Source organism: Poecilia formosa, unplaced genomic scaffold, assembly GCF_000485575.1.
Source record: "Poecilia formosa unplaced genomic scaffold, Poecilia_formosa-5.1.2 Scaffold19, whole genome shotgun sequence".
NCBI lineage: Eukaryota > Metazoa > Chordata > Actinopteri > Cyprinodontiformes > Poeciliidae > Poecilia > Poecilia formosa.
The window spans coordinates 744,379-763,748 of NW_006799958.1; the positions used below are offsets into that span (position 1 = coordinate 744,379).

The following is a 19,370-nucleotide window of genomic DNA, read 5'->3' on the forward strand; positions in this document are numbered from 1 at the left end:
TAGTACAATAGAACAATAGAATAACTAATTATGGCTTTAATTACGATATGCAAATGACCAAATGTCAGAGTGTTGGACAGCTGAACTTTATTTCAGATTAGACAGATTTACAAAAATTTATGGCAGGCGTAAACTTGAGAAGACAGATTGCTTAATTCAATGAAAATATATTTTTATATAGTTCAGGAGTGTGCAGCATGCAACAAGATCAAAACATTTTTTTTCGTTTCTCATCTTCCCCTGAACAAATTTGTCATTCTTTTAAATTCAGCTGAATTGTATGTAGTATGTATCAAAGTAAAGGTGGAAAAACATAAAAAGTAGCATTTTAACAGGAGGTGTGAACAGTTTTGACATTTAGTGCAAAAAACAACAACAGAAAAACAACCCAGCTTTATGTTGATTCTTTACTTTGTTTTGCTGCTTCTCAACAGAAAAAAGCACAATGGCTGTCAGAACAACAATAAAAGCCAAGGCTAATTAAATGAGGAATGTTATCAGTGACTCCTTCAGGACGAGCTCGGTCAGAAAACAGGATAACTATGACATCACGAATTGTTTAAAAATAAAAAAAAAATGAAAAAATTAAAAGGTCATATCATTCTCAATTTTCATTTTAAATTTGAGAAAACTTCGCAGAATGATGGATCAGTCAGGAGCGACTATTTTGTTGCAGCCGCAAAGAAATGAGCCGGGGGGAAAACATCTCCATCTGATCTAAAAAAAAAAAGAGAAAAAAATGTCTCTGTTCGGTGTGTGTGGAGTTAATGAGTTATTAAAGCGGAGCTGAAACATTTCAGTAAAGCAGAGAGAACAGTTAGTTTTATGTTCTTCAAAGGCTCCCACTGTCCCCTAGCTCCTCCCTCTCTGTACCGTGTGACAACAACAACTCATCCACAGAGCGGTGCTGCACTTTTCAGCTCATTTTCCTCCTGTCATTCCTCCTCCTATCTTTGATCATTGTCCCCTCTCAGAAAAAAAAAACGAGAGAAAAAATTCACTCAGCACGCCTTTTTTCGCTCCAGCGCTTTTTTTTTTTTTTTTTTTTTTTTTTTTTTTTTTTTTTTTACTTCCCAACTTAACTGAGGAGCTAAAACTCTGAAGGATTCTTTCATTTAAGGGTGTCTCGGCAGGCTGGCTTTTTTACTTTGAACTTCGGACTGCTTTCCTTTTTTTTTTTTTTTTTTTTTTTCCCCTTCCTCTCGTTAGGTGACCATGGCCGTACCGGCTGCTCTAATCCCACCAACTCCGCTCGTCCCGCCGCCTCCGATCTCCACTCCCTCCGCCACCACGTCCCCGCCGTCGACAACTTCGTCCCCGTCCCCGTCCCTGGTGCCGCCGACGGGACCCGGCCAGAACCTGTTCAGGTCGGAGCTCCTCGCCACCGGCAGCCCGGGCATCCCGACCCCGACCGCGGCTCTGCCCCCGAGCAAGCCCGTCTACTCGACCCCGTCGCCCGTCGAGAACATCCCGCAGAACAACGAGTGCAAGATGGTCGAGCTGCGCGGCGCCAAGGTGGCATCGTTCACCGTGGACGGCTGCGAGCTCATCTGCCTCCCGCAGGCGTTCGACCTGTTCCTGAAGCACCTGGTCGGCGGACTGCACACGGTCTACACCAAGCTGAAGCGGCTGGAGATCACGCCGGTCGTGTGCAACGTGGAGCAGGTCCGCATCCTCAGGGGGCTCGGCGCCATCCAGCCCGGAGTGAACCGCTGCAAGCTCATCTCCAGGAAGGACTTCGAGACGCTCTACAACGACTGCACCAACGCGAGGTGAGTGCGGAGCTCCGCTGTGCGCGCGCCCTCCTCGCCAGCAAGAGAGCCGTGCGTAAAGGCGCAGCGGCATGCATGCATGCGAGAGGGGGGGAAAGACGGTCTCTTTTTCTTCCTCCCTCCAACCTCAATGCAAAAAAAAAAAAAAAAAACTGGATTCGGCGTTTTTCATATTGCTATTTGATGATTCCTGTGTATGTATACGTGTGAAAGGTTTGAGTATGATCGTGGATGCGTGTCAAAATTGAAAATGCTGGCTGGTGGTTGTGGGGGGTGTAAAAAAAAAAGAGAAAAAGATAAAGTGCCATCGTAGGATCTGCTGTGCGCCTCGGCAGTTAAAAAGTTAAGTGAAAGTTTTTAACACGTGCAACGCAAAAGCTGTGACATGATGGATACAGCCTGTCTGCTGCTGAGCCAGTAAGTCGATAACAGTGGGGCGTTGAATAAACTGCAGATCCAACTCTACCACTTTCTTTTTTAGAAAATGTTAAAACGTTTAGCAATCTTTTGAAATGTCAAGTTCTCCCTGTAGATTTGCGCAACTCCCAACTCCTTTTATTTTATTTTGACCGAAATATAACTGGGGTAGGCGTCCTTTTAAAGTCCTGTGGGACTAAGGTTTCAGTTAGGATAATTAAAATTTGGCTGAATGTAAACAAATAGAGAAAAAACCCCAAAACAATTCTGTCATATTACTTTGTCTTACTTTCTGGTAGCAACAAAATAATACTTTACACTCCTCCTATTAAAGCAAGAGTTCATCAGCAAGCTATTGCTTATCGATGCAAATAATTCTACTTCAATTAAACATCATTGATTGTGATAGAATAATAATAATGATAACAGCAAAAATGGTTTGAACAAATGAATGCATCGCAACAACTCGAGCAAAAATAACCTTGATCTGTTTTTGAAAACCGACTGATTTAAGCACAGATCAATACTGGATTAAAAGCCATTTTTTATTGTCCTGTTGCTCCTCGTCTGTGATGCATCGCTCAAGTCTCTCAGGACGGTGGAGCCTGGTCAAATTTACCCTCTCACCTGTCACTGTGATTGATTCTATATTGATCGCTCCCCCTTGCATTCAGTGATGAGCTGGAAATGCAAATATGATGGAAAGCCTCCCCACAAGTGAGGCGGGAACGACAAAATAAAAGCAGTTAAAGTCACTTTGAGTCTGGGTTTAGAGCAGAGAAGCACCAGTCGAGTAGTTCAGAAGGCTGAAAAACATTTCGCTTGTTGACTTAATGCATCAAAACGGATAACTCCTCCTATTCTCCGTCTGTAAATGCATCAATCAGCAGCAGGCGAGGCGGTGCACAATTTCCAGTTTCAGATAAATGTCACAGATAGATGTTTCCATGCGTGAGCGGGGATGATCTTGTTATTCCTTCATTTTCTGCTAAATTGAAAACTGTTACATTCCTCAAAGAACCTGAAGGACATTTTCCTTCTTTTTTTTTTTAATTTTGTGACAGTAGAAAAGAATATAATAATAATTTAAAAAAATCTCGTCTGGAATCGGCCACGAAAAGCCTGATTAGTGCACGTTTAGTTTAGTTTAGAAGTGTGCAGTTTCTGTTTTTGTAGCAGAATTAACCGGACGAGTTATTGTGGGAGGGGGAAGATGAAGTAAGTTGAGCTGTGCAGAATTTAAATGCAAATATCCCGACGGCCCGGACAGGACTTTTTTAATTTTTTTTATTTTTTATTTTTTTTAGAAATTTTCAGAGTGATCTTGTCAGATTCGCCATTTTTTCCCATGTCACACGCTAACGGTTGTGTTGCTGCTGCATTTAAACATTTAGAATAACCTGCACCCTGTGTTTTTGCACCTGTGGGCCTCACACACCTCCGTGCAGCTCTCTGCTGCAAGCTTCACGTTCCCGTTTTAGCAGCAATTGTCTCAACAGCTCACCTGTGCACCCTGGTGCTTAAGCATCATTTACATAAAGCATCAAGGGACCCGAACACCCCGTCACCTCCCCCTCCCCACACTTTATCTACTGTACAGATCCTCCTCTGAAGCTCGGCGTGGAGCTTCAGGTGACAAAGTATGCGGCTGAACTCTCCGGGTTGTCAATGGTGGGGCCGGGCGGGGAGGGAAGAGGGACGACCAGCGATGGGGTTAAAGGATAATGCAGTGCCTCGCGTCGCTTTAATGACGCTAAAGTGCTGGGCTATTACGGGCACACGGACAGGACTGTAATTGTCTCTGAAAGCAGCCAGGTTCTCCCGGCGCTGGGCTGAAATCAATCACTCAGACCCGGGTCTGCCTGCCTGCCTGCCTGCCTGCCTGCCTGCCTGCCCCATTTGGAGAATTACATCATGGAACGGGCCGAGGCATCCGCGGGGATAAAAGGCTTCTTCTGTTGCTTGGGAAAGAGTTGATTTTATTTGCGGGGATGTGCCGCCTCACGCTCCGTCTCGCCCCGCTGATACAGCTGCTGACAAAATGATCACTTTGAGTAAACAGCACACAGGTTGCAAACCCTCCCCCCTCCTCCAAAAACAAAACAAAAAAATACCCACACCCCACTGACCCCCGAGGTGAAAACAAGTTCCCTCTATTTCCACCAACTTACAGTCAGATTAATAAAAAAAAAGAAAAAGAAAAAAAAGAAAAAAGAAAAGGAAAAGTATCCGAGTTCACGGGTTTACCCCGCTCGGGTTACAACAACAACAGCCTGCTGCCTGGGATAGTTTAGCTTTTCATCCCCCCCCACCACCCCACCAACCCCTCTCCCTCTATTACACAGAGTGTCACTGCTCTTTTTTTATACAGTGGCACAGTGATAACAATGAAGTGAATAATACTCCTATACAATGGCTCTAACTATTTCACATGCAGTTTATCCCCCTCCTTCTGGCGGCCTATTGTGCTAAAACAACATGGGTCTCTCTCTCTCTTTTTTTTTTTTCTTTTTTTTGTGCACACTGTGTGAATGTGAATAGCATCACAGAGCTCCACTGCAGCCTGCTGTTTCAGTTTTGATGTGGACACAAACAAGCCAAGTTGTTCCCTGCTATGCTCGCTGTTTAAACACATTTAAAGAGTGTATTGTTCGCTGGAATTCTTTTTGTGTGTGTGTGTGTGTGTGTGTGTGTGTGTGTGTGTGTGTGGTGTGTGTGTGTGTGTTTTGGTTTGTTTAAGCAGCTTAAGTTTTACCTGATTCAAAACTTTTAAAAAGTTAACCAAGTGCACCAAGTTAAAAATAAATAAATAAATCAATATAATGAGATGCCAGAGAACGTGCCGGTTCCGTTGGAGCTTGCTCTGAAGTGTCCTGCTGCTGCTGCTGCACACTGCTGGTCAGTTGGCTGAAATAAAATTTCTCCTCTCACAAGAAATTTGGCTTTTTTTAAAGCATTTCTGACCATGGAAAACCATCATAATATTCATAGCAGTAATTTTTCTGCTGTGTCTTCATCTGCGTGAATAATTTAAACCTAATTGTCATTTTAAGAAGCAAAACATTTTTGTCAGAGAGAGATGATTGAGAAAGAGCAGGAGACAGCAGATATTTCCTAACATTGTGCTTTCTGCTCTTACGCCTTTTGCTGTGCACTGCTAGCCAGCTGGCTCAAACAAATCCTCAACGTTTTGCCTTTTTAAAAAAACAAAAAAAACAACAAAAAAAAAACAAATTGGGCTGCTTGAAACATTTCTGATCATGAAAACATTGCCAGTAATCGCTTGAAAATGCGAGTTGACTGCTGGCTGGCTACATGTGCAGACAGCACAAGTAATAAACCGGCTGACATCATTTGCTTATGCTTGCTTTACTCTGTGGAGAGCAGCAAAAACATCTAAATTTCTAAGCACAGTTAATCTTGAGTCTTCCCTCTTCGAAACCATCTTCACTGAAGAGTGTTGGCACGAACTCGACCTGTTGGCGCTTAGCTGCGTTCAGTGATTCAGTGGCTTTTCAGTCAGCAGTCAGACCTGCTCAAGCTGAAAACTGATTCCAGCTGATTTCTTTGTGCATCTCTGTTGTTTTGTTTGCTTCATCTTCTTAAGAACTGAACAGCAAATGTGTGTAATAATGTCCACACCTGAAAACTCTAAAAAAAAAAAAAAAGAGGTTTCTAGCAGGTGTTCATTCAATTTTTTTTTTATTTTTGCCTAATTATATTTATCAAAGTGAAGATCGTGATAAGTAAATGCAATCAATGTGATTATTGTTATTTTATTTGAGCAGCAGTAGTGAATGCAGCGTCTTTCTTTGAAATAAAACTGATTATAACTTGCTGGAAAGTTTTGCTCTTGATTGTGCAAATAGGGTGAAGTGGTGGTGGTATTCCTGCTCGCCTGATAGCGGCCCATCCCAACTTAAAACCATGAAAACGAAGATGTGTGTTTGAACCGTCTGAGCTCAGTTACAGGTCATTACAGCTAATCTTAAAAAAAAAAAAAAAAACTACCAGAAATATAGTGACTATTAACCTCTTTATTTTCTGAAGGGCTCTTGTGCCAGATTACCAGTGTTCCACACTGATCCGGGTTCAGTAATCTCCCCCCTTTTACATTATATGACTGTGGCCCCTCCAAGAGCCCCCGCAGGAGCCCCCCGTGTTCCAGCTACTTGTTTTCCCTTTTCATTTTCCCCGCGGTGGGATGGAAAAAAAAGAAAGAAAGAAAAAAAGAGGTTCTTATTGCTGCGTGACACTTGAACTCTCAGAAAGGTTATTATAACACGAGGGCGGCGCGAAGATATCGCATATCTCTCATTGGTCTCCTTTTTTTTTTCGTGTGTGTTTGCGTCTGTGTGTGTGGCTATCCGATGCCGGGGCAGCGGTTTTAATTGACAATCATTGTCTACCCCTTGAAGGTTAACTGCACGCCCTCGACGGTGTCCCACCGCTGGGGAAACGGGCTCGGCTTTTTTCACTTACACGCCCCGCTTAAATAGATTTTCCTCAGCTCGTTTCTGTCAGGTCCCAGCGAAAGCCACGTTTTTGCTTTTCTTTCTTTTTTATTTTTTTTTTAAACACACTTATATAAATATATAATTGATGCTGATGTGACTGGGATGTGTAGCGAGAGCGCTCACCTCTCTTGTTCCTACTTCAGGAGTGTTTATGCCTAAACACACATATTTGCAAATGACGGTAATTGTTTTGTTTAGCGCTCAGTGTGAGCTGCCACCGAGGGTGCCAGCTTGTCTCTCTCCTCTTCCTCTCTCCTCTCCTCTCCTCTCTGCTGAGCTCTCTTATAATATATTTGTTTTCTACAAGGCGCGGATGTGTTTACAGGTACTCAGGGGAGATTTCTGGATTCCATTCAAATCATTCCCAGTCAGAGTGGGTGCTAAGATACCCCCCGTCACCGGGCAACCACATCCAAGAGGGAGGCTCGGGCGATAATAACTTCAAAAACAGAGTGACAGATGCCTGATTAGAGAAGGAGAAGGAGGGAGGAGGAGCGGAGGAGGTGAGAGAGACAGATAAAGATGGACAGAATTTTAAAAAAAGGAGAGAGAGCAAGAGATAATGGTATACAAAGCTGTTTAAAATCCAAATCTGTTGAAGTACTTTCTCTAAAAGCCAAATTGGCTCTCGTATCGTCTTTTTCTTTATTGGAGTAAAGAGAGAGAGAGAGAGAGAGAGAAAGAGGGGGGAAAAAAACAGCATTTTAAGTTTTTTTTTTTCTTCTTTTCCCACATTTTAATCCTTCAGTGGGGATCTGCTAAATTTGATTAGGTACAGTACATGTGCTCAAGTCAACTGTGCAGTTGGCAGATGGTGGCAAGGTGTTTGGTTTTGTTTTCTTTATTTATTTTTGTGCAAACAAATAGCCTCCTTGAAAATCAGAATTGCTTTATTGAGTTGACACTCACTGAGCTGGAAAAAGAGCAAATTAAAACTGTTCTTTTTTCTTTCTTTCTGTTTTTGGGAAAACTTCCATAAAGCAGCTTGTTTAACCAAACACACTCTCCCCTTTTTCGGGCTTTTCTCTCTTTCAGGATCATATTTCTGTAGCTCTAAATGAAGCCGAGCCAAGACTCTTTTAAAAACCGCAGATTTCACTTGTTAGAGAGGCTTTGTTTGACACTGTCTCTAATGTCGTTTGTGGATTTGGAGGCTATTTGCATGGCAAAGAGGCCCCCGTATTGTTAATTTGCCTTGTGGATGCATTAGCTGTCCGTGCTCCTGTCTTATTTGCATGCCTTTACTGGATCCGCAGCGGTGATTGAATTGCCAATTAATTCCTTGCGCGAAATCAAATGGTTTTAAACAGAGATGCACCGATCAATCAGCGGAGAGGCTGGGATTGGCCGGTTTCCCCGTTATCGGCTCTGATCGGTGATCGGCAGAGCAAAGGATGAAGGGAAAAAAAACAACCTGATTTTCCTTCCAATAATCTCGAGTGTCAAAACTAAGAACAGGCAATGTTTTCAGTCTTTAAGGGCATCACCCAGCTTGATACTTTTGTGAAAGTAAAGTTATAACTAATAGACCAGAGATTTGAATCAGACGACTTCTGTTTGTTTTATAACTTTATAGCCGGCATGGGCTAAGTTCTCCCATGCCGGCTGACTGCCCAGTATGGCCGATCCACTGTTAGATGCTAAAGAGTGATTTTCTCATCTACTTTGGGTCTTTCCTTATGGGTCCCCTTCACATTACGGCACATTTAGGGAGCACTGGCGGAAGTCGCCGCCGCTTGTACCAGGACGTTAAACGCTACTGACAGAAGTTAGAGGGAGCAGATGAGATTTCCTGATTGGAGAAGGAATGCCGGCCCTTGCTGGGCTCTGTCTAATATGGTCACATGGAGAAATTGATTTTCCTCAGAAATTAATTAATTTTTCATATAGCCCAGAGCTGGAGTTTAAAAAAAAAAAAAGACTGCATACTTGCTGGTATTCTATTTTTTCCCCCCCATCTTTTTTTCTTTCTTTCTTTTTTTTATTTTTTTATAAAGAATTATTGCCTAATCATATTAATACTTTTGCCCCAAGGATGAAAGATAATTGTACAAATGCATTTGGAAATATGTATCACTGAGTATTTATGATTAAATTATGCAAATAACTCTGCTCCCATCCTTCGTGGGCCCAGATTGTCTAATTAGGATTGATATGGCGAATAGATGTTGGGGAATCTGAATACAAGCATGTCCAAAGAGCAGAAAATTGAAAATGACAAGGCTGGAATCCTTAAAAAGTGCGTTGAGGTTTTTTTTTTTTTTTTGCTCCCTTCTTCCTTCCTCCCTTCCACCCCCCCTTTCTCTTTTCCCTTCTCTGTCTAATTCAGCGTGGCTGTATCAGGAGTTAATTTTCCCCAGCTTCATTTCTCGTCTGAGCTGACAGGAAAAGGAATCCATCAGGGAAGCAATCTCAGATGGGATTCCACAAATTTCCTCTCCTTGTTTTTTTCTCCCCCTCGTCGTTTTCGCCGGGCCTATCAGGGATGAATCTTCTCCTGAGTAAACATGCAGATGTTATTCCTCCAGTGTCAATGTTTTTGGAGCTCTTTGCTCAATACAAAAGGAGTCCCTCTTAATAATTAAAGTATGCCAAGACAGGAATGTCATCCAACAAAAAGCCCCTTTGTACTCTTGGATTGTCAGCTAACTAAATCCCCATCATGTCATCCAGGTTTTTTTTCCCCTTCATTTCTCCCAAAAGTGAAACAATAAAATATTAATAATAGAACAGAAATAAGGGATTGCTTGATAAATCTAGAAGTTAAACTTTTGGCTTAGATTTGATTTTGACAAGGGTTCGATTTTGTTTATATGCATTGATGACTGAAGACAGAATTAAGTTAATGTGATAAAATATCAGAATTTAATGCAACAATTTATTAGCATACCTGGCAAACCTTCAAATACATTTTGGTTTTATAGCAGAAGCTGGAATTCAACCTTTAACTGCATAATGGTAAAAAAAAAAATCCATGGTTAAATCTTTCTTTGTGCAAAATCTCAAATGATGAAATTATCAAGTTCCCTAAAAAGGCTTTATTAAAATAATGAATGCTCATTTTATCATTTGTTTATTTATCTTTTGGTTTACTTTAGTGTTTTTAATTTGATCGAAGTGTTTAGGAAGTTTTGCTTAGCTGCCTTTACAACATATGACAAGCAGGCCTATTTCTCTGTCACTCTTCAAAATGGGAAAGACTAGGTAACACGCAACAAAGTTCCTATATGAGGAAATCATAAGCAAACAGGTGCTGCACATATCTACAGTCAGAGTATTAATTTGCAATGTTTTCAACAAGTAAAAAAAAAAATCAAATCTCAATTTCACTTCAACAAGATTTTCAGTGTGAGAAAAGATGCTTTTTTTTTTTTAAAGTAGTCTTACGCTGCAAATAATTATGAAGGCTGATCTTTTTCTGTCAAAGTCAAGTTATCTCCATTGTTGGTGGACATTTCTTAAACGGTGGTCGGATCTGACTCAGCACAGACTCACTGTACTCCAACCGGGGCCGGACGGGCAAGAGGTGTGTGGTTCTAACGCCAGCCGCTCTCCTCGCCGGTTCAGTGGGACATCAGAGCACAGAAAGCGACTATTTCTTCTTCTTTAAACTTCAGATGTTGGGCACAGCGCGGGAACGGCTCCAACGGTATCTATTAAAGCGCTAATCGTTATCTAATCTTTACCTGGTGCTAGCTGGGAAAAAAAAAGAAAAAAAAAAAGCCCTGGAGCTAATGACACTTGAGACTCACAGCACTTTCTGAGGTGGTTCAAAGCCTATTGCTCAGTCAGTTTCATCAGATGAGCGAACTGAAAAAAAAAAAAAAAATCAGCTCTATGGCCATAAGGTTCCAATGCGGATGATTGCAGAAGAAAAAGAAGGAATAAAACTTTTGATCAGGAAGTGAAGCGCGATCATGGTCATCACTGATATTTGTTAAGTCCTCATGTTCTAATTCTGAATGCTGCCAGACATGGCATATCTGTGAGTGATAGTCTTCATTAGATACATAAATAGGTCATATCTAGACAACATGTCTTACAGCACTGTTTGAAGTCTGACTCTGATTGTCAGATTGCTCCAGATCTGTCTTTCATACAAGTAAAAAAAAAAAAAAAAATCATTTTGCAAGTTCAAAATCAATCAAAATGAAGTCATTAATCCTGAGGTCGTTGGAGAATTTTGGAGCTTTTTTTTTTTTTTTTAAATGAAGTAAAGGCACCGATCAATCAAGTGGAGGTTGGAATTGTCCAGTTTTTCCCTTAATGCTCTGATAAGTGAATAGGTCAAATACGGAGATTTTTGCATTTGATTCATAAGTTGAATCAATGAGTCATTCTTCCTTTTTTTTTTTTTTTTACTGTGAATTTTGAACAACCAACTCTATCAATTAACCTGTAGAACATTTTTCTTCTCTTTGCATGGTCCAGTCCTTAAACTAAACTGAAAAAAAAAACAGGTCAGACATGAAAGAAAGCTGGAACTTTGTGTCGGCCTTGAAAAGCCTCCGTCGGTGCCGTTTATATTAGAAAGACCGACATATTTGGTTTGATATTTGCTGTCAGATTTTTATTTGCTTGCAGTTTAAAGTTAAGCGTTGAAGCTTGCTTCATCTGGAGGTCTGCGGCTCTTGCTTTTTATCCAATGAAAGTCGCACCCAGAGCTGCTTCTCGACGGCTCCGCACACCTGTAGAGGTTATGAGCGGGGTGGGGGGGGGAGGGGTATCAATATCACCAGGTCAACACATTTTCATCTAACACTGACATCTCCCTGTGCCTTTCACCCCCCGCCCCTTCTCTCTCCCGTTCTCTGCCTCTGCGTGCGTCTCTCTGGGCGAGCCAAGTGAGAATATCGGCGGGAGTCTTTATTGGTTGCAGCGCTTGGGTTTCTCTCCTCGTAGACTCAAATGTCACCGTCTCCCTGATGTTTCTCTAAAATCGCCTGTGCCACCACTCACTGTGGCGCCTGGCTATTATTACCCTCCTCTTAAAGAGTGACAGTCGGGTCCTCGGAGATGTGACACAAACCCTCCGCGGATAGAGCCCCGCGTAGTGCTGTGTCAATCTGACGCTCGCAGCCAATCAGGCTGCAGGAAAAGCAGAGCACTGTACTGTAGACCAAGTACGCCTGGTCTGAACAGTTTGGAGTCGTATTTTCAACTTGTAAATGCTTTACTTGGCCTATGCAGTGCTTATGTCTTCAACAGTTAGTTTAGTGATTTTACAACTAGGGGATTCTCGTTGTATGAAAATCAAAATGCATAATTGTGCAATCTGATTGCTCATATTTAAAACGCAAAACCCGCATAGCAAAGAGGGATGCACAGAGAGATTGGTAGGTGACGGGAATTGGTTGATTTTCAACTTTCCTGACACTGATTGGTCATAAACTCAAATATCATATCTTTTTCCAAACACTGAATGCACCATGCCGAACATAACTCGTAGGTTGTGCTAACAACAATGCCTACTTCAGGAAGAACACGTAAAGTTAGTGACACAAGTGAGCGAATAACACAAGTAGAACAATAGGAACGGACCGAGGCATTGTCCTCTGACTGGAATCGGTGTATTTTTGGCCCAAAATGTTTTGACAAGTATCAAAACATTTAAATTTAGTAGCAGTGTGCTTATTGTGCATTATGTTTTCTTGTTTTGATTGGATAACACAAGCATAAGACAAAGGTTAATTAGCTGGTTGATTAGTCAGGCTATCTGCTCGTGTAGCCGGTCTGCAGTCAGCAGCTTAACAGACTTGCTGTTCATGTCTTACCAGCTTTGAAACAGCTTTTGCTTGCTTGATAAAAGATTTGTTACAGTTTTAAATCTTTGTCTCAGCCTTTCCTGTGATCCCATGGAAACTGTAGCCGACGGGCCAGCAGTCTGTCGCAACGGTTGGGAGAAGTGCGGCTCTGCCGGACACTAAGGCTCAAAAACTGTAGTCACTTTGTGAACCTTTTGGGCAACATGATCAGATAATCTAAACCATAGGAACTGTACGGCGGAAAAGTTTTGTGGGTTTTAAAACTTTGTTTTTCCTCAATATCATAACCAGCCTGTGCCTAATTCTTACTATTCCTAAATTGTGCAAAAAAACACACTAAGATCTCCTCTGTAGGGACAAAACCATGGTTTGTCAACAGACATTAACCCCCATCCAACTTACATGTTGGGTGTAACGGCGTGCCTTTGGTTTGGAGAAAGAAGCTGTGTGTGTGCGTGTGTGCGTGTGTGTGTGTGTGTGTGTGAGACACAGAGAGAGAGAGAGACCCCCTCGCACAACTTCATATATGAATGGTCTTGTGTGAAAAGGAGGATGAATTGAGTCAAGCTGACATAGCATGCCAATAAGCTTTGTCTCATTCCCAATGCTGTATTCATTTGTGCCACAGAGAGATTTATTGCATGATTGACAATTATGAGAGGGTGACCTAGTTCTTTGTGAAGGAACAAAAAATGGTTTTCATCAGTTGCCTTTGCTTTCTTCTCGCTTTGTCTGCGCACATGTGAGGCTCCTGCCTGCCGAAGAATAGAGAGCATCCATGCCACAAGACACTTCTCTCCTTCTCCTGTCCACCTCTGCTCCGTCTCCAACTATCACTTTTCTTGCAGTAGCTTTATATATTTTGCATAGAATCACATCACGCAGCATCTCCTCCAGCAGAAAAAAAAAGAAGAAAGAAATGAATTTCCTACCCCATTAAGCAATGTGGGGCTGTCCAAATGGATCATGCCAAGATGACATTTGTACAAATGCTCTTCGCATCTCCAACTTTGGTGTGGAAGTGTCGCCTTGCAGCTTAATGCGCAGCGTTGTCGCATGCGTGTAATTTTTTTTTTTTTTTTTTTTTTTTTTGGCTTGTTTTTCGCCAGCGTCCCAAATCCACTCATCCTCCATTTACCGTCTTCATTTGTGCCACGCGTTTGCCGATTCCTTTATTTCTCTACGGTTCAGTCTACCTGACGATTAGTTGTGTGTGCGCAAGCCAGTCAAGCTTAGATTACTACGACTGTGAGGAGGAAGTCTCCGCTCCTCCTGGGACTCCTGCTTGACTGGCCCCACAAATGATACAAGCCAGGGGTTTAGTTTGGAGTTAATATCCTGCAAAATTGTCCTGCCCGGCCTCGGCAGAACGGCGGATGATTAAATGACACGAGCATATCAAAAACATTTTTCTCAGACTAGTGGCTGTTAAGTGTCTCGCCGGTGCGGCCCCGTCTCCCAAGGTTACCATTAAAAAGAAAGGAATATTCAGAGGGAAGTGGGTGTCATTGAGCTGTGATTGTGTGTGTGTGTGTGTGTGTGTGTGTGCGTGCGTGCGTGTGTGCCCGTATTAGTGTGCGCACACCTGCTTTAGATGTCTCTAATAATGCCTTGTTTGAGTGGTAATAGTATCTCAATAGGATTTCAGGGTCTCTTTGAGAGGTTTGGTGGAAGGTTGAGAGGACATATGCTAATTCTGCTTGGGAAGAATCATCTCTTCCAGAAATGCATCCCACTAGAGTTTTCCCTCATGCACTGGGTGCCAGACTTCCCCTAGTGACAAAAAAATGCTCGGGGCTCCAAAGTGATCCATTTTATCCCTTCTTTTTCAAAAGGATGCCGTGCTTTGTTTTAACCTCGGCAGGAAAGGAGATGAAAGGCAGCGTAATAAAGCCGAAAGGTCTTTCTGTAGTTATCAAATGGCCTTTCACTCCTGACCTTTAAGATGCCACAGTAAGGACTGGAGACAATACTAGAAATACAGATCGGATTTCGGAGATCAAACACTGCTTTGTATGGTTTACTTGCAAGGGAGAAGAAAGAGCAACCTTTCATAGGACATCATTTGATCAGGAGAAAAAAAAAATTAAAATAAAAAAAAAAACATTCAGAGATGAATAAACTTCTTTGATGGAAAAGTAAGTCTTGTTTTCGGGATGGAAGGCTGTGGCGAGCCGTGTGAATGTGTCTCTATTACTAGTGTGAGTAGGCCAGATTCGGGTAACAACTTCTTAAAAAAAGTAGAAATCGCTAAGAAATTTGGTCATATTTTTACTACTGTTTCACCGGGGATTTTTATTCACATGTCAGAAAATTAGATTGGAGTGACTAGATTTGTCATTAAGACTTCGGCAAACAGTAATGCCGAAGTCATAAGTCCCAGTCAATTTCATCGTTGGTACCCGCTCATTAAGGTTTGTGATTTTTTTTTTTTTTTTTTTTGGTAGCACTTTTACGGGACTCGCCAGCAGGGACATTAACAATATGCAACAGTACAAGAAAAACAATGAGGCGTATTCTAAAAATTTTGCCGTTTCACCACTATGGATAATTCAAATATCAACGACAACGCAGACACAAACACTGTTCTTGACATTCTAGTGTGAAATCATTCCCTTCAATTCGGTTTTTTTCTTCTTCTCCACCTCTGAGTAGACAGGATACAAACCAGCACGTTGTCGCCCCCTAAGAAGCTACAGAGAAAACCCGAAAATCTCTTGTCTGTTTAGCATAGCTAAAACTAGCGTAGCATGAGGATTTCATGCCCGGTCTGGATGTTTTCTTGCAGATGTGTAAACACTCGGTTAAGGTTCTGTTTGCTCTCCTTGTTCTCACTTACAGACAAGCCATAGAAATCTTTTTTAGCACAGCGCTTGCTTCTATTGTGCTATGTGGACTGGTGTTATTTCCAGCCGGTGCTGTTACCCAAATGGCCTTTCAAAATGCACAATGAGAAAAGCCGAAGCAAAGAGCAGCAGATGAAGTGAATGTGCAGGCTCTCTGAATGGAACTGGGAAATGTTTGGAACTGTCAGCTTAAGTTTTGAAGCCCAAATGCACACAACGCACATACTACTAATAATAAATAATCAATGTCTGTCAGTATGGCTAACTGGCGCCCAGTGTGTGGCTGATGGTTATATGTGTGACGTGGGAGGTGCAGGATCAAGTTATTTAAAATGACAAGCTACTGCAGAGCACTGACAAGCTTAAAGTATCCAGCAAACCTCTTTTTTTTTTTTGTCCCCCCTTTCTCATCCATAGACGGACTGACGACAGAACGCGCTAATCATGCTCTTAGATGGTAGAACGTTATCGTGATTCTCGATGGCACCCGGCATTCCTGTCATTCTCGACATTCTTCCGGGGAGGGGCGGGGGGGCTCTCAAAGCCCGAGCGCAGAGTGTCAGTGCCTGCGCGGACCCCGAGGGGCTCTACGTGCGAGACCCTGTCGGGGCCCGCTGAGCACCGGCCTGTTGACAGCTCCTTGGCACTGTTGTCTCAGCAGGAAGGCATCAGTCGGAGCAACAGAGGGAGGCTGTGGATGAAGGCTGTCTGTCTGGACAGCGGAGAGAGAAAGAGAGAGGGAGAACGGTGTCGGAGTGAGATTAGGCTTCACCCGGGGGTCACTGTGTTCCCAGAGAAGGCCGCGAGCCTCGCTGGCCTCGGCATTGTTAAAGCGAAAGGTCAGGTCCGCCGACCAGGCTAAGCCCATTAAGTGACCAGCGCTACGTCTTCCTGGAAACCTGACTGTGCTTTCTCTTAACTACAGAGTGGGGAGGGAAGGAGAAAAAAAAAATAAAGGAAAAAAAAAAAGGAAAACAGCTTTAAAAAGCTGAGGTCGGCCATATCCTGATGTGAACTGGAGACCTCAGTTAATTGAAAAGAATATTACTGTGCACTCATATGGAGGCATTGCAATCATGCCCCCTTCATAACACAGAGCATGTTTCATTTTTCAAAGTGCCACTAATTGTTCTATAGCACAACTTCTGTAAGTGTGTTCTCTGCTAGGGTTGGGAGACATGGCCTCCAGAGGATATCGGCAACTTTCTAGTAATGTTTCTAGGAAAATATTAAAGTCAAAAATTAGCAAAGGAAAACAAACACGCAAAGAAATGTACCCAGTACCTTAACTTGTATTTATGCTCCTACTTCGCTGTGGAGACATTTCAGCAATGCTCAAACGCAAAATGTTTGTGTCAGTCGAATGCAGCCATTTGTTAGCAGATATTAAATGGCAACTCTTTCCATTTCCTTTCCTATGCTGATGTTACATTGGTTGACTCTGCAGGCTGTATTGATCCGCTTGATCAGCAGATCCACCCAGTTGGCTGATTGTGAGCCCACAGGGATCACTTTCAAACACATGTGAGACTCTGAAAAGCTCTGGATGTCCCATATCGCACTGTCCCAACGGTCTAAACCCGACTGAGTGAGAAGACAGAGAAATGTCGGAGTGACGGGGAGAAGAAGTGCAACTTATTTCTGTGCACTTCTGATAGCCGAAAGAAGGCTACCTCACTTAAAGCATGGAAGTATTTTTGCTATAATACAAAACAAAGACTGTCACATCTGGGTTATGCCTACTTTTTCGTCTTCCCAACTGTTTTTTGAGTGAGGCATGCAGAGATGGTTTGCTTTTCCTTCATTGTTGTAGCTCTGAGTGGTTCTCACCTGTGCAGTTGAGTCAGAAAGCACATGTTCGTTTTTAGGAGAGGCAGTATTTGTTGCAAAATGTTACACACGCTTGAAAAATTGCCTTGAAGTAGCATGATGGTCACACTGTATTGCCAGAGTTGTGAAGGAATGAAATTCTTAGATATTTTCTCCAGTGTCAATTGTTGATCCCAGGCTCCTTTATTCTGCTGCGGCTCAACACAAAACTAAGCCACTTTGCTGTAACGTAGCATAATTTTTCAGGTTCTGACCATCCGGTTCGGTAGAATTTGTTAATTTGTTCCATGCGCTTGCCAGTTTCTCGATGCATCTCTTTTGTTGTACTCAGCTTAGTTCAGAAGTTTAAAGGAAGCGCTAATCTCCAAAAAGCTTTTTTTTTTTTTTTTTTGCAAACCTACTTTTGTCACAGAAAACTTTGGCTGGTCGACATAAACGGAGCAAGAAAGTTCTCCTGCTTTGCCAAATATCTGGGTTAGTGCGAACGGGGCAGGTATATCGTGTCCCGTACAGCACAGGCGGGAGGTTATAGCAGACAGATCTGAGCAAATCCCCACATTTATATCCTCTCTGTGCTAAACGCTTATGTACGGCATTCATAAGGTCGTCGGAGCCCCGACGCGCTCCCATAAGTCTCCCTTAGCTGCGGTGATGACTGGTGTCAGGGATATCTGCTGAATGAAAGGAAACACGGGAAGATAGCGTTTGATCCGTGATGGAGATGAGTCCGCATAGGAGTGGAGCCGGTGATTAATAATGGCGCATCCGGGTAAAAAAAAAAAAAAAAAAAAAAAAAGAAAAGAAAAAGGATGTCATCCCCTGGACGTTTAATGAGAGCTCTTGAACATATCTGGGAGAGGCGATATGTTGACAGTGGAGGATGCAAATGAGGCTAAATGTGAGAGGAAACCTGAAATGAATCACCCTGCCTTGTCTTTGGCGTTTGTGAGTGCTTGGAATGCATGTACGCGTGTGTGTGTGTGTGTGTGTGTGTGTGTGTGTGTGTGTTTGTACTGACTATACAGGCAGCCGTTTACGGCGTACAAAGCTCGGTTTGACACTCTCCCTCCTTTGTCTCAAACTGCTAACTGTATTTAATTTCACATCTTATCGGGCCTCGCTTTGTCTGTCTGTGGGTCTCTGCACAGTGGAGGCGACCCCCGGAGATAAACTCTGTCAGGCTCTGGGGTGATTTATTAAATTCTGATTTCTGTGAAGGACTTTAATGTCGAGGGGGTGGGAAGAGTGGGAGGGTGGAAGCAGGGGAGAGGAGGAGGAGGAGCGGTGGTGAGCAGGGGGGTAGAAAATATGTCGCAGGTGTCTCTGCCAGCTCCGGGCACTGTTCTCTCTCCATTACCAGCATTGTTAGGTATAGAGAGGCAGGAGAAAAGAGAGAAGTAGGAATCTATGCTGAATTTCCTGTCTTTGTTGTGGCAGCGGGGCTTGTTTTTTTCCCCCTCCGTTCCAGGCCAGAGCAGCACTATCAAACCGTACTTGTTTGGACTGGAGATACGGCCTCTGTGGTTTCGCCCTAATCTTCTTTGGGACACCTGAATCGAGCTTTCACCTTGTCTGCACAAATCTATTAGGGAAACACCTCTGACCTCATCAGCCTCTCTATCCACTGCCCTCTATATTTGAATAAAGCCTCATGTCCAGATGCTGGGGGAGGGGAGGGGGGATATTTTTCAGCAAATCTCACAGTGTTGAAAACCAGATATTTATATTGACTGTAGTAACGTGTGCTGTCTTTCTCACTCGCATTTAATAAATGTGAACTTACAATGCTGTTTTAGGTTAGCTAGGATTACCAAATCTTTTTTGGTTTTTTTTTTTTTTTTTTTAATGGAAGAATAATTAAATAGACAATCCCTGAGAGAATCATTAATGCTCTTCAGACTTGGAATATTATTAAAAAGCCCAGATGATGATGATGTCATCACTTTGTAAGCTCCTGATAGGTCAGTTCACAATATTTTAGCAAAATAGAGGCACACCTGTAGATACACGTTAAGACATCACAGTGCTTTCTTTTGTAAAAATGGGGGAAAAAAACTTTAGAAAGGATATTAGGAGAATTGTTGTCATCTTTGGGTACAATTTCCAGATGCCTGAAGGCGCCACATTCACCTGTTCATACTGTTAAGGAAGGAGAGAGTTCAGTGTCCCAAAGATGAACATGAATTGTATGGAGAAAAAACCCCCCAGCAGACCAGTGAAATG

At 42.6% G+C, this 19,370-nt stretch overlaps 1 protein-coding gene across 6 annotated transcripts in view; it reads left to right on the top strand.

The window, feature by feature from the left end:
- Positions 1-38: 38 nt before the first annotated feature.
- Positions 39-19,370, top strand: part of dachd (dachshund d) — a 141,907-nt gene continuing 122,575 nt past the window's right edge. For 2 of the 6 annotated variants that reach the window (XM_007547170.2, XM_007547169.2), the window contains exon 1: positions 39-1,772. In XM_007547170.2, coding sequence (XP_007547232.1) covers positions 1,216-1,772 — 557 coding nt within the window. In that variant the 5' untranslated portion in view covers positions 39-1,215. The remainder of the gene's footprint in view (positions 1,773-19,370) is intronic. The other 4 variants (XM_007547168.2, XM_016669009.1, XM_016669010.1 and 1 more) reach the window with 3 other exon arrangements.